The sequence below is a fragment of the Lithobates pipiens genome, unplaced genomic scaffold (genome assembly GCF_037356315.1).
Source record: "Lithobates pipiens isolate NorthernLeopardFrog02 unplaced genomic scaffold, aLitPip1_a1.2 Scaffold_8, whole genome shotgun sequence".
NCBI classification, from domain to species: Eukaryota; Metazoa; Chordata; class Amphibia; order Anura; family Ranidae; genus Lithobates; species Lithobates pipiens.
The window spans coordinates 491,810,911-491,825,067 of record NW_027507903.1 but is presented as its reverse complement, the minus strand read 5'-3'; the positions used below and the strand labels follow the sequence as shown (position 1 = coordinate 491,825,067).

The 14,157-nt window shown below is 41.0% G+C and overlaps 1 protein-coding gene across 1 annotated transcript in view; it reads right to left on the bottom strand.

Moving 5' to 3' along the window:
* ITPR2 (inositol 1,4,5-trisphosphate receptor type 2) overlaps window positions 1–14,157 on the bottom strand; it is a 482,081-nt gene that overhangs the window by 39,125 nt on the left and 428,799 nt on the right. Inside the window, exons 53-55 of the mRNA XM_077469087.1 lie at window positions 9,954–10,084; window positions 5,775–5,940; window positions 2,264–2,424 (exon numbers count right to left, since the gene is read on the bottom strand). Coding sequence (XP_077325213.1) covers window positions 2,264–2,424; window positions 5,775–5,940; window positions 9,954–10,084 — 458 coding nt within the window. The remainder of the gene's footprint in view (window positions 1–2,263; window positions 2,425–5,774; window positions 5,941–9,953; window positions 10,085–14,157) is intronic.

The following is a 14,157-nucleotide window of genomic DNA, read 5'->3' as shown; positions in this document are numbered from 1 at the left end:
ATACATTTTTATGATCTATTGGGGCTCATTGCAGCAGATTGCGTGTTACCATGGCAATGCTTCTTAAGTGCATTGGTGGAATGCAGTGCACCTGCAGATGTAATACACAGCAACATACTCATGTGCATTGCAGTGCACTGCCAAAAAATGATGCACGTGCAGTTTTTTCACAATGCTCTTCAACATGTTAGTGCATTGAGCTGCCACACATATATGCTGGCAGGTGCATAAAGGTGCCATTTATAATAAATGGTACTGCATCACACTAACACATTTAATGTGTGTTGCCATAGGTTACTGCAGCAAGATGGTCTAAGCCCTGGTTCACACCGGCGCGGCTTTGAAATTGCGGCTTCAGCGCAATTTCAAAGCCGCAAATCAGTATGTTTTGCACTGTCAATTTCATTATGGCTTGCTACTTCATTTAACAGAGGTCTATGCAAGTCGCAATAAAATCAGTAAACAGTAGTGCAGGAACCCTTTTTCATAATCACTGCGACATGAACGGTTCCATTGCAAGCAATGGGGTGTGACTTGACATGACATTTGGAACTGTCAAATCACATGACAAGTCACACCGGTGTGAACATGGGCTACAATGGATCACAAAGCTGCATTTATTTTTGCCTTTTATATCTGCCTGGAATTCAGCTTTTTAGAGCCTCTGTGAGATCTATTTTACCTTTATACAAGTGGGGGGAAGTCCCTCTTCCTGTCAGGACAGGAAGTGATGAGATATCTCTCCAACTGATACACACAAGAACAATTTTTTAGTAGAGTTAGAATATGAATGGGGATGTGACAGACCCCATACTCAAGAGGAGTATGACCGCCATATAAGATTCCCTTGCCTGGTACCAGCACAATCCAAGATCCCTTAGTCCACCCAGTCACTTGTCGAAATATCAGTGTAGGGTGGTATAAAAATATAAAACAGTTTATTCAAACACATGAACAAAGAGATATACACTCAGGGAACAATCCCCCCTTCTTTGCATAATGACTCAGGGTGGGGTGAACTGCATTCAGTAACAAGTGACACACAGACAGCCTTTGGGAAGGGCTGCAGGCGAAATCCCCCCTCCCCTCTAGCAGCCAATCCACATACACATATACAGCCCATAATAAACAATAGAACAATAGCATACAGCCACTTAACAATAAACACATAGCAACCCCCATCCCACCTCAAACGATCTGATAAAAAGTCTGCAACACTCTATGAGACCAAGCTCATACAATATTCTAGCAGCCTGAAAGGTGGAATTATTTATCTACATATATTTTTTGATGGGTATTGTTCATGAATATTAATGTCCCAAGTGAAAGAGCCCCTATATTCTTTCAATACAAACCACACATATAGAACCCTGGATAACAGGGGTAACACTAAATGAGTCCGGAGTGGTTGTAAAGGGAGTCTGGTTAGTGCAGACCCGACTGAGCTTGTCAGTCACCCTGTGCCCCTAACAGACACATGGTGTCTTACACATAAATGGGGTGGGAGTGCTGGAAAATGGGTTTCCAGAGCTCTCTAAGGTAAGCTTGGTTCCACAAGCCCCCGCCCAGGGGGATTATCAACGCCGGTGTAGCTAAATATTTATTTAACTAGCATTTAGGTCATGATAAAATTATGGGGTTCTGCTTTTTTTGCATGCTAGCTAGCATTTAAGTCCTGCTGAAGTAACATACAATAATAATGATTTAGAGACTTTAGCGTGCTTTAAAGTGGTTGTAAAGGCTGTTTTTTCTATTTCTTAAAGTGATGTTATACTTACCTGCTCTGTGCAAAAGTATTGACCAGAGTGGTCCCTTATCTCCTCCTCTGGAGCCCCATGCTGGTGCTCTCTGCTTCTCCTCTACACTGCATGCATCCTCAGAAAGACGGCTGATGTGGCGGCATACTCCAGAGTGTGTGCATCCATAGACATACACAACACAGCCCAGCCATGGTCTCGCTCTCTCCTTAGAGAGAGCAGTCCCTCTGCTCTCAGAGTCTTCTGCGAGACCAGAAATAGACAGCAGTGCTGATTCACACGGGACAGCACTGGAATAATAGAGGACTCGGGTATATGTTTGAGAGGAGGCTGGGGGTGCTGGTACTGGAAGGTTTCTTTTACTTTAATGCAGAAAATGCAATACGGTAAAAAACCTTTTGCCTTTAGAACCACTTTAAACTCACTTCACGGGGTCTTCAGTTCTCTCGCAACTTGATAAGCTGTTGAGTTATGGTGGTCTGAAACAAAATGTCCAAACTACTTACAGTAATCATTTTAGCCACAAAGCTTTCTGGTCCTGTATACTCCGTTGGGTCCTTCACCTTGATCAGTACGATAAAGTACAGGTAGTGCCACATGCAATGCTCTGACATTATGTGCTCCTCAAAGGAGACCGTCTTGTTGTCAAACTTGTCCCTCTCCAGAGCTGCAAAAAAGGAGAAGGCAAATCAGAAAATAAAAATGAAATATCCTTGTTAACGAGACTTCAACAACAGTCTTCCCACAAAATTATATGTGCATTTCACGTGTTTTTTACATGCTATTTACCTGTAAAAACCTCTCTTGTATAGACTTCCAAAAGTCCTGAGAATGCTGCTGGGCTCCGCCATCTTGGATGTGATATCAGCAGCCCCAGCAGATTCTGAGCTGTCACTCAAGGGACACTGTAGTATTAGGCTGGTCATACATTATACATTTTTCCTTTAGATTTGCCAAGACCATATAATATGAGGTCAAACTTAACACTATCAATTTGTATGCAATCAGGCAGGCCCGTGCCCTACATAGTTGAAGGTAAATCTAAAGAAAATCGAACAAGAAAATTGCACAATGTATGGCCAGCTTAACTTTTTATTCTTACCCTGGCAGCTACATAAAAGATCATAAAGGGAGATGATAGGAGGGGTGGAGAAGCTGGGCCAGCACAGACATTAATTAGACACTCCTAGCAGAGGAGAAGGCTGTGACATATAAGGGGGGAGGGAGCTGTGCTAGGAAACTGACGGCTTATGGAGTAGTCATATTATCAGCAAGTTCAGTGGCGCATTACAACTGATTAAAAAAAAAATTATAGCAATGATACCGCAGAGCCCAGGTTGGCCTGAGATAGCCGCCCCCTTTCCCCATGGCGGGGGCTTGTACGTAGCGCCGCTCGCCTCGGGACCGGAGCACAGACGGAAGCGGCACGCATCAAATTTTTGTTGGGAACCCAATGTTAAATCATTTGTAGACCACCCGATTCTGGGTCAGGGTTTCATGCATAGCAGGGCAGCTACCTTGCTGCGATCTATTGAAAGTCATCCCTTGAACCAAGCTTTTGTAAAAAAAAAAAAAATACATATTTTTGGTAAAGTTCAACTCTGCCATTTTAAATGCTTGATATTTATGTGCTTTTATCTACAATTTTTAAATAGTGACAGGGTCTCTTTAAACAGCAGCAGCAAGTGACAAATATGCGGACCTACTGCTAACGAGGAAAAACATAATTTGCGTTACAATCAAAAACCTCACTCAGTATACTTTAAATCTCTGGGTTAAGCTCACAACAAACGATACAATCTGATTGTACAATTGCCTTTAGATCCGCCAACAAGTATATAGTGCAAGAGCCTTCTTGATTGGGTAGATTAGGTAGGCCATTCATATTACATCGTTTTGGTAGATATAAAGTAGATTATAAAGAGATAGTACACTCAGATTGTAATAATTATGGTGAGCCTAATTTTTTCATTAATGTAATTTTCTTAAGTGGGGGTCTCCCCAAGAGGGACAGCAGAAAGGACCTAACCCTTTCCCTCTCCACCCAAAGCTATAAAAATGTCTAACTCTCAGGTATATTGAATGAAATGTATGATGCCTATGTTCAGGTTATGTACAGCACAGTGAAGATGGCCCTACTACTTTTGCAAGGTAATATCTGGGTTTGCAAAGGTATTTGGAGTACACAAAGTGGCTATTGACCAATGAATTTACATGAAAGTTTTCTTTCCCAGAGTTATAAGCTTCTAACACAGGGATAGACATTGTGATGATTCACAGAGGTGATTCACAGCACTGAATATCCAGGCAGACTTTCTATATTTATATATCAATAAATTCCTCTAATCCTAGATAATGATTCATACCTATTACATGTAATCACTTTTGTCCTGGCAATTATGTGAAGCTAAGACGAGGACAGTAGTGACATTGCTACTGCCAGCAAAAGCCAACAAGGCGGACCACGGCACTCAGGTAATAGCGGGAAACTTCCTAAAATGTCTGGCTAGATTCCGCAGCTGCAGATTGTTTGACCACCATCTAAAAGCTCACCACACATGGTACAATCCAGTGGTATAATCTCCTTTAGATCTACCAACAAATAATGTAGTGCAAGGGCCTGCCTGATTGGATACAAATTGAAAGGATAGTTTACATAGGTATAATATTACGTTTTTTTTTTATTAGGCAAATATAAATTTGATGGTGAAAAAAAAAATTTATTGTTAGATTGAAACATGTATGGCGGCCCTAAAGGTATCCATACATAATGCAAGATTCTTTTCAAAAGCCACATAAAATATAGACACGTGCATTTTTTCCCGTTTTCTGATGCTGCGTACACACGATCGGAATTCTCGTCGGAAAAAGCTCTGATGGTTTTCCCGATGGAATTCGGCTCAAGCTGTCTTGCCTACACACGGTCACACCAAATTCCGATCATTTAGAACGCGGTGATGTACAACACGTATGACGGAACTAGAAAAAGGAAGTTCAATAGCCAGTAGCCAATAGCTTCTGTCTCCTAGTTGAATCTGAGCATGCGTGATTTTTGGCGTGTCGGAATTGCATACACACGATCAGAATTTCTGATAGAAAGTTTTTCCGTCGGGAAAATTGAGAACATGCTATCAATTTTTGGCTGGCGGAAATTCGGACAGCTAAATTCCGATGGAGCATACACACGGTCGCATTTTCCGATGAAAAGCTCTCATCGGTCTTTTTCTGGCCAGAATTCTGATCGTGTGTATGCGCCATTAGGCTGAATTACAAAAATTTTGCATCATATAATTAATAAATCTTAAGCTGCTGCAATCTTTAAAGTAGATAAGATTGCTAAAATGTCATATAACATGTTCATGTATTTTAAAAGTAATTTGCAAAATGGTTTAGATCTGCAGATTTCATTAGAAATTGATTGTGATCTTGCCACAAAGGTGCTTGTTCAGTCACTCCCTTCTATAGGGTGACAACACTCTGCCCCGTCTCCCAGTTTTGTATCTACCATGTGACCCTGCCATATGGGCTTTTCATGATCCAAAAATTGAACTTCCGCAGTTCCAGATCCCCCCCCCCCACATTTCAGGGGGGGGGGGAGCAGATACCTGTCTAATACAGGTATTTTGCTCCCACTTGTGGGCATAGATACCCTAAAGCTGCACGTATACAAGGGGTGTGTGTATATGTGTCTGCAGGGTGGGGAATGCAGCTCTGACATAAAAGAAATCAGTAGGAGACTTAGGACAGTCTTCTGTCAGAATAGCGAACCCATCAGATTAGGTAACGGAAGTGACGTGCCGTCATCTGCGCATGTGTCCACTTGCTACCAGGTTTGCTAATCTGACAGAACACCTGCAGTCAGAAGAAGGTGGCAGCGGACATCTTACTACACCCAACTATGTCTTGAATTTCAGAGTAATTTTAGCAAAAAAGTGAGCGAATATCAATAAATATAGTATATTGACATCTATGATGCTGTGGAGCCCCGCCATGGACTGCCCCAGATCAGAGGCTCACCGCAGATGAAGCAAGTTGTTTTCAGAATTTCCTCTTTCTTCTGCTTCTCACTTCTCAGGTCAGCAAAAGTATCAATGATGACACCAAAGATGAGGTTCAGGACGATGATGATGACGATGAAATAGAAGAGGAGGTCATAAACAACTCGTGCAGCAAACAACGGCTCCTGAAATATAGGATGGCATGGACGTGATTAGCAATGTCTATATATGATATATTTATACATACTGTATAGTTCCTGTCTGGGTTGTTTTTGGTACTATAAGTGATACCCTGTTTCCCCTAAAATAAGACCTAGCGTGAGTGTCGGTGATGGCTGCAATATAAGCCCTACCCCCCAAATAAGCCCCACCCTCTTTCCCCGAAAATAAGCCCTACCCTGAGAATAAGACATAGAAGGACTTTAACTAGGGCTTATTTGGGGGGTAGGGCTTATATTGCAGCCATCGTCGACAATCAGACTAGGTCTTATTTTAGGGGAAACAGGGTAGGTATGCAGGTAGTTTCAGATGCAGGCTCAGGGCTTCCAGGACACGAGAAGGTAAGAACAGGTCACCTGGGCTGAACATACTGCCTAAAGTTACAATTTACAGTGATTTTGCGCACATCCTACAACCTTCCATATATAAAGTGAATCAACAAAAATAATAAATGAAATGCAATTATATGAAATAATTTACATTCAATGTTCATCGAAACAACAATGACACAACTAATTAAATATGTGCAGTGAAGTCCATAAATGAAAATAGTCAAATTGCTCAAAGTAGTGAAGAGCATCAATAAAAATAACTTAATTCATCCAATAAGTGAAACCGCTGACACCACACCACTGTGCTCACAGAACTCTCACCTCTTAGGCATAGGTCATATGCCTTGGAACATGAGCCAATAAAAACGACAAATTCCCCTTCCAGGATCCAAGATCAACAGTGTGTCTTTTTATATCAGAGAATTCCACCCCATATATACAATAATGATTCACTTTATATATGGAAGGTTGTAGGATGTGCGCAAGATCACTGTAAATTGTAACTTTATTTATTTGTGTAGTTATGAACACTATTAGGTTTTGCTGCATTTCCACTTTATTTTTATTTTATTTTATTCACTAGTAGTATTTTTTTAGTAGTATAAGTAGTATTTTTAGTTTTTTTTTTACATAGAATGCACTTTTTGGTTAAGTTCTATTGGCAGATAGCATGTCGAATTTTATTTGTTTTATTTGTTTAATGCACAATATAAAAATACAATGTAAAATTGACAAGGGACACCAACATAGTATCTTTAATCTTAAAAAGTACGATAATGGTGTTGTGGTAACTTGCCAAAAAAAATAAATAAAAGCCTAATAATATTATTCTTGCTATCGCTAGAAAAAAAAAAAAGCCTTTGAAAATGAGTTTGCAATAACTCCATCAGTATCACCAGAAAAGCAGCTTCATTATTATCCCATTATAGAAGAAGAGAATGTGCGCTGTATTTGGAGATTTCATAATTTTCCACGTCACGAATGTTAATTCTCCATTACGAGCGCTAGTTTACAAGACTGACCGCTTCTGGCTCATCCTTGATTCCGAGCATACGTGTTTATGCTTCACTTTTGTCCAACGGACTTGTGTACACATGCTCGGAAAATCTGACAACACACATTTGTCCGTGGAAAATTGAAAACATGCTAGCCAACATTTTTTGGAAGAAAGTCTGATAACAATTGTCTGATGGAGCATAGACATAGTCGGAATTACTGCCAACAGCCTGTCATCGAAAATTTCCCGTCGGTAAATCCGATCGTATCTACGCGCCTTTAGGCTCAATTCAACCACTTCAGCTCCTGGACCTGTATACTCCTTTTGGCCCAGAGCAACTGTTATATTTTTAGGCTCTTTTATGGCAAAATATGTTTTTTATGGATTCTCTAGACAAAAAAACATAAAAAAAATTTTTTTTGTGTTTTGACCAGTATTAATATAAAAAAAAAAAAAGTTTACTGTAAACAAAAAGTATACATTTTATTTTATGATTTGTGCCATTCAAAATCACACTAATATGCAGTTTCTAGTGAAAAAGCAAGGCAAAGTCATTTGTAAATTAAAAACAGTCTTTTATTTTCAATTATGTGCAGTTTGCTATGCAACACTGAAAAAAGTAACATTTAAAACAAATGAAAAAAAAATAATAGTAAAAAAAATATATTAATTAAAAAAAATACATAAATAAAAGTGGGAAAAGGGGGAAGAAAGTATTAATTAGGGCTGATTAGTGTTGAAAGTTACTAAGGCAGGCATCTCAAACTTGCGGCTCTCCAGCTGTTGCAAAACCCATGATGCCTCTGCTTGTGAGAGTCATACTTGTAACGATCAGCCTTGCAATGCCTCATGGGACTTGTAGTTTCGCAACAGCTGGAGGGCCACAAGTTTGAGATCCCTGTATTAAGGGGTTAAATAGGATTGCATTTTATTTAAAAAATAAATAAATTATTTCTTAACTTATCTTTGATATTCATATGAAAGAAATTGTAAATACAATGAAAGAATTCATTGTTACGTTGTATTAACTCAATGACACCTGGTTTTACAAAGGAGGGGCTGCATTTTGACAGTTGTTATTTTTTATTTTATTTTTATAAAGTGAGGAAGGGTTTGTATTGCTTTCTGTGACTTTATTGAAGAGGATTCTCCCCACTTCTTGGTCCAGTAACACCATGATAAGAAATTAAGGGGACCTTAGAGAGTCTCTAAAATTGCTGTACTAAAAAATATTAGATTTTCTTGTCATACATGACATGTATTCCATCATTTCCTGGTCCTTGGCACTTTGACATGGAAACATCAAAGAAGTAGACATCTGGTATCCGCCCCCCAGTGGGGACACAAGAATAATATAAACCTGACAGAGGTTCTGCCCCCTCCCTGTGATTGGCTGTTGATGGGCTGTTAGGATAAATTTAAAGTGGAACAAAACTCATCGATTTAATGGTTTCCCAAAACAGTAAGGCATGCCGTGAACGGGAACTGTCATGCCATTAACTGGTTGGTGTCATGACTGATCACATGTGCAGCACCATGACAACTGCAGATCAGAGACAAAGATGACAGCCTCCTTGGCTGTAAAGGAGGGGGGTGGTTTAGTTCCACTTTAATAGTCACCCAAACCCTAAGGATAATCTAACCCCTAAAACAAACCCTGTTTGCCTGTAACTATTTATTACCTCGTTATCTGGCAAATAAATCTGTTGTTTTTCAACTTCCTTTAATAGACCAAGCTATCCAGCAAAGATGGCAGTTAAAGGGTTGAAGTGTCACTAAACCCACATCATAAAAATGGTGTATTACATGCTGTTCATACTCACTTAGTCACTATGAGATTTGTTTTCTGTATTCTGCAAAAAAAAACTGGTTGATCCTGCTGTTTGCTATCTCCACCTTCTATCCAAGTCCCCAATTCAGCTAGGAATTTTGCAGAGCAGTGTTGGCAGCTCTGCACATGCTCAGTTTTCAAATGCTGAAGCATTTCCTCCCTATCACATCTGAACAGCCCATGTGACTATGTGGGTTAATGACAGCCCACTCCTTCCCTCCTCCTCCAAGTCCACTAACCAGCTAAATACAGTGGGATATTATATCTAGATTAATTGAGGCTTCACCTCCCTCTTATTCTAAGACACAGGCTGGAGGGGTGTAACACAGCAGAAATCTGCCCACATCATGTTATCGCTAAAAAATAATAAAGATTTTATTTCACATATATATTTCAGAGTCATTTTAGCAATAGTGAGCGTATAAATAAATATAGTATATTGCCATCTGTGATGCTGTTTTTATGTTACATTTTGAAAGAAGCTGGACTCCAGCAGTAGGAAGGTGGCCATGTTGGTACACCCCGCACTGCTCAGCGCTAAACCTTTAGGCTTTAAAAATTAAACATCCAAACAGCACCACAGATGTCAATATACTATATTTTTTTATGTACGCTCACTTTATTGCTAAAATTACTTGAAATTCAAGACATATATGAAGACAGGTGCGGACACCTAGAACTAAACTATCACTTTTAGGTGGACTGTCGCTTTAGCTATTATTTTTGGGTGGATTGAAAAGAATCAATCACATTACAATGAAAGAACAATAGGAATGCTGACTACCCTCACTTAGTGCACCCTGATACTTTGTAACTTACATCTTTCGAAGGTTTCCGGAGGACATCACCCACACCTCCACCATTACGCAAGCCCTGGTTTAGGACGGTCACTATGCACATGAGCAGTGTGTCGCATGCTCGCTCTGAATTATCTTCCTCCCCATCCACATCTGTAAGAGAAAAGAAGGAAGAGACTAATGCGCTGTAGATAATTTCAAAGGGAACTTGTCAGGACCATAATTGGTGGGCTACTATTAATGACCTTTCCTCATTAAATTTTTTTATTTGTAACCCAACAAGACTCATTTACACTTAACGGTGATTCCAAGATAACCTGTTTCAGGCAGAATAGACTGAAAGGGATGTTCTGAGGATGCTCCCAGCAGGAGGAGAGTTAGTGAGGCCTTTAGCAGTGTGATAACACTCAAAGGGGGTTTTTGGGAGGGGATTATAACAGTGCTTACAGATAATAATGGAAACCGTACATATATGAAAAGTATATACGTTTATTAGAAACATAATTATAAACCAAACATAGCAATTTGCTGAGTTTTGTAAAACATCTCCATTATGGCGGTCATGTAAGGAGGGATGCAACTGAACAGAGATTTGATATTTGTATGCTATTTCGACATGTTTCGCCTTATGGCTTCATCAGGGGATATACAAATCAACCAGTGACTATGGAAAAACATCTCAAAGCCCCCAGGAGGGTCACCCAAGGAGGAAGGACCGACAAAGAAGGAGGTACTACGCAGCCACAGAGAAGACATAACGACCAGGTTAAAAGAAAGTGTATTCAGAACATATAACATATATACGCCTGTATATAGAATACCATGTTTCCAATAGAGACAAAATAAATGATGCTAGCAGGCAAACAAATAGGATTAGCAGGTCGCCCCCACTCTCTGGCCAGTTCCCTTTTATAAGCATTTGCTACCAGATTAGAAGACTGCAGGAATGATTTACAGCACATGTGAGTGACAGGACGGGGTTTGGATCTACAGCCTACGCCAAGATAAATATAAAATCTATTCAGCCAGGTGACTTTCACACTATTAATAAGCGGAGGATACATGGATCATGTCTGTTTCACAGGCTCTGTGCACAGTCACTCAGGCGGGGTAAACATATGTCTTTACTGTGAGCAGAGAACGTGGGATGAGAGTGATGGGAGCCCAGACAAGTGATTTCTGGCTGCAACTGTCAACTGCACTGCAGCTGACTATCCGAAGATTGTAGGAAGAGCTTTGTAACAATTATTGGTAATTCTTTACTAGGGAAGGAGAAACTACACTGAAAGTGCTGGTCACCGGTCTCTAGGCTGATGTCACTATTATTCAGTGAATGGATAGGCTGTATTCTCAATGATATCAACAGTCTCTAGTGAATGGATAGGCTGCATTCTCAGTGATGTCACTGATCTCCAGTGAAAGGGTTGGTTGTGTACTCAGAGATATCACTGGTCTCTAGAGAATGGATAGGCTGCATTCTCAACGATGTCACCAGTCTCTAGTGAATGGATAGGCCGCATTCTTAGTGATGTCACTGTTCGCTAGTAAACAAATAGGTCGTATTCTCAGTGATGTCACTGTTTTCTAGTGAATGGATATGCTGCATTCTTTGTGATGTCATTGATCTCCAGTGAAAGGGTTGGTTGTATACACAGAGATCACTGGTCTCTAGTAAATGGATAGGCTGCATTCTCAGTGATGTCACCAGTCTCTAGTGAATTGATAGGCTGCATTCTCAGTGATGTCACCAGTCTCTAGTGAATGGATAGGCCGCATTCTTAGTGATGTCACTGTTCGCTAGTAAACAGATAGGTCACATTTTCAGTGATGTCACTGTTCTCTAGTGAATGGATAGGCTGCATTCTCAGTGATGTCACTGTTCTCTATTGAACGGATAGGCTGCATTCTCAGTGATGTCACTGATCTCCAGTGAACAGATAGGCTGCATTCTCAGTGATGTCACTGGTGTCTAGTGAAGAGATAGGCTGCATTCTCAGTGATGTCACTGTTCTCTAGTGAATGGATAGGCTGCATTTTCAGTGATGTCACTGGTCTCTAGTAAATGGATAGGCTGCATTCTCAGTGATGTCATTGATCTCCAGTGAACAGATAGGCTGCATTCTCAGTGATGTCAATTGTCTATAGTGAATGGATAGGCTGCATTCTCAGTGATGTCACTGGTCTCTAGTGAATGGATCTGTAGCATTCTCAGTGATGTCACTGCACTCAAGTGAACGGATAGGCTGCATTCTCAGTGATGTCACTGTTCTCTAGTGAATGGATAGGCTGCATTTTCAGTGATGTCACTGGTCTCTAGTGAATGGATGGGCTGCATTTTCGGTGATGTCACTGGTCTCTAGTGAATGGATAGCCCGCATTCTCAGTGATGTCACTGATCTCCAGTGAATGGATAGGCTGCATTCTCAGTGATGTCACTGATCTCTAGTGAACAAATAGGCTGCATTCTCAGTGATGTCACTGGTCTCTAGTGATTGGATAGCCCGCATTGTCAGTGATGTAACTTGTCTATAGTGAATGGATAGGCTGCATTCTCATGATGTCACTGGTCTCTAGTGAATGGATAGTCCGCATTCTCTAATGTTTGAATAGGCTGGATTCTCAGTGATGTCACTGGTCTCTAGTGAAAGAATAGCCCGCATTCTCAGTGATGTTACTTGTCTATAGTGAATGGATAGGCTGAATTCTCAGTGATGTCACTGGTCTCTAGTGAATGGATAGGCCGCATTCTTAGTGATGTCACTGATCTCTAGTGAATGGATAGGCTGCATTCTCAGTGATGTCCCTGGACTAGAGTGACATCACTGTAAATGGATAGGCTGCATTCTCAGTGATGTCACTGGTCTCTAGCGAACGGATAGGCCACATTCTCTAATGTTTGGATAGGCTGCATCCTCAGTGATGTCATTGATCGCTAGTGAATGGATAGGCTGCATTCTCTAATGTTTGGATAGGCTGCATTCTCAGTGATGTCACTGGTCTCTAGTGAATGGATAGGCTGCATCCTCAGTGATTTCCGTGTTCTCTAATGTTTGGATAGGCTGCATTCTCAGCGATTTCCCAGTTTTTTTTTGTGAATGGATAGGCTGCATCCTCAGTGATGCCCCCCCCCCCACCCATCACCATACAATAAATAGGAAGGTTTAGGACAAATAGCTCTCCTTTAGTAGTAAGTCTACAACACTGTAACCATTTAAGACTGTTTGGCTTTAAGTAAGTGAAAATGTAATGTTCTCTGCTCAGAAAGGTGATGGAAAGGTTTATTTCAGGGACTGAAGCCGGCTGCTGTCATTCTTTGAGTAGAAATCCAAAGTGGGGTGGCCTGTTTTCCTGTCAGGAAGGTGTTAACGCGTTTTCCTGCCGCTTCTCCACACTTTTTACATAACGGAGCTCAGCAAAGTCACATGTAAAAGTCATCTGAGTACTATCAATTACTCATTGTGAGAGAGAAACCACAGGCAGCGTGCAGAATCCCATCTGTGAAGGTGACTGGAGGAAGACGCAGTCCACAAACAAAAAAACCCCATAAGCCCTTGAGAGGAATCCTAATTTACCCCTGAGCATCTCGATTCACTCTGCCTGTCAAATTATCTTGTTTATGTGGTTTGCAACACAAAAACAAACTCAGATAAAAACAGGATGAGAGAGAAGGAGGTTAACCCCTTCACAGCCAGCGGTGAAAATGGTGATGCTGCGGCTGTTGTAATGGGAGGAAGAAGATTCCTGAAGCATGAGGCACTGCATGCCTCATTCCTAGTCTACTCGGCTCCTAATCACAAAATGGCCACTCCTACAAGTGCACTTTATACATCCAGCTGGTTAAAGTGGACCGTCATCATATATATTAATCTGTTGCCATCCGTGCGACAGCAAAAGGATGAGCTTTAACACCCAAATGCCACACACATGCTTGGTGTTGTGCAGCTGATGTGTTTGTGCTGAGCGCATGCTCACTGCGCACTCCCAGCACAGACCGAGATCCTCACTATCAGTCGCCGGCAGGACCGACTCCCAACCATATGGCTACTGTGACAGCCAATCACAGTAGTCACATGATCGCTGATCTTTCCTGCCCCCTCAAAGCTTTTTTTTTAACGATGCCAGGGATAACTGGATCTGCTCCATGCTTGATAATACTTAAGAGCCCATTAACATTACTTGCGGTGCAACAAATGCACAGCACGGGAATGCGCTGCCCTCTTTAGATG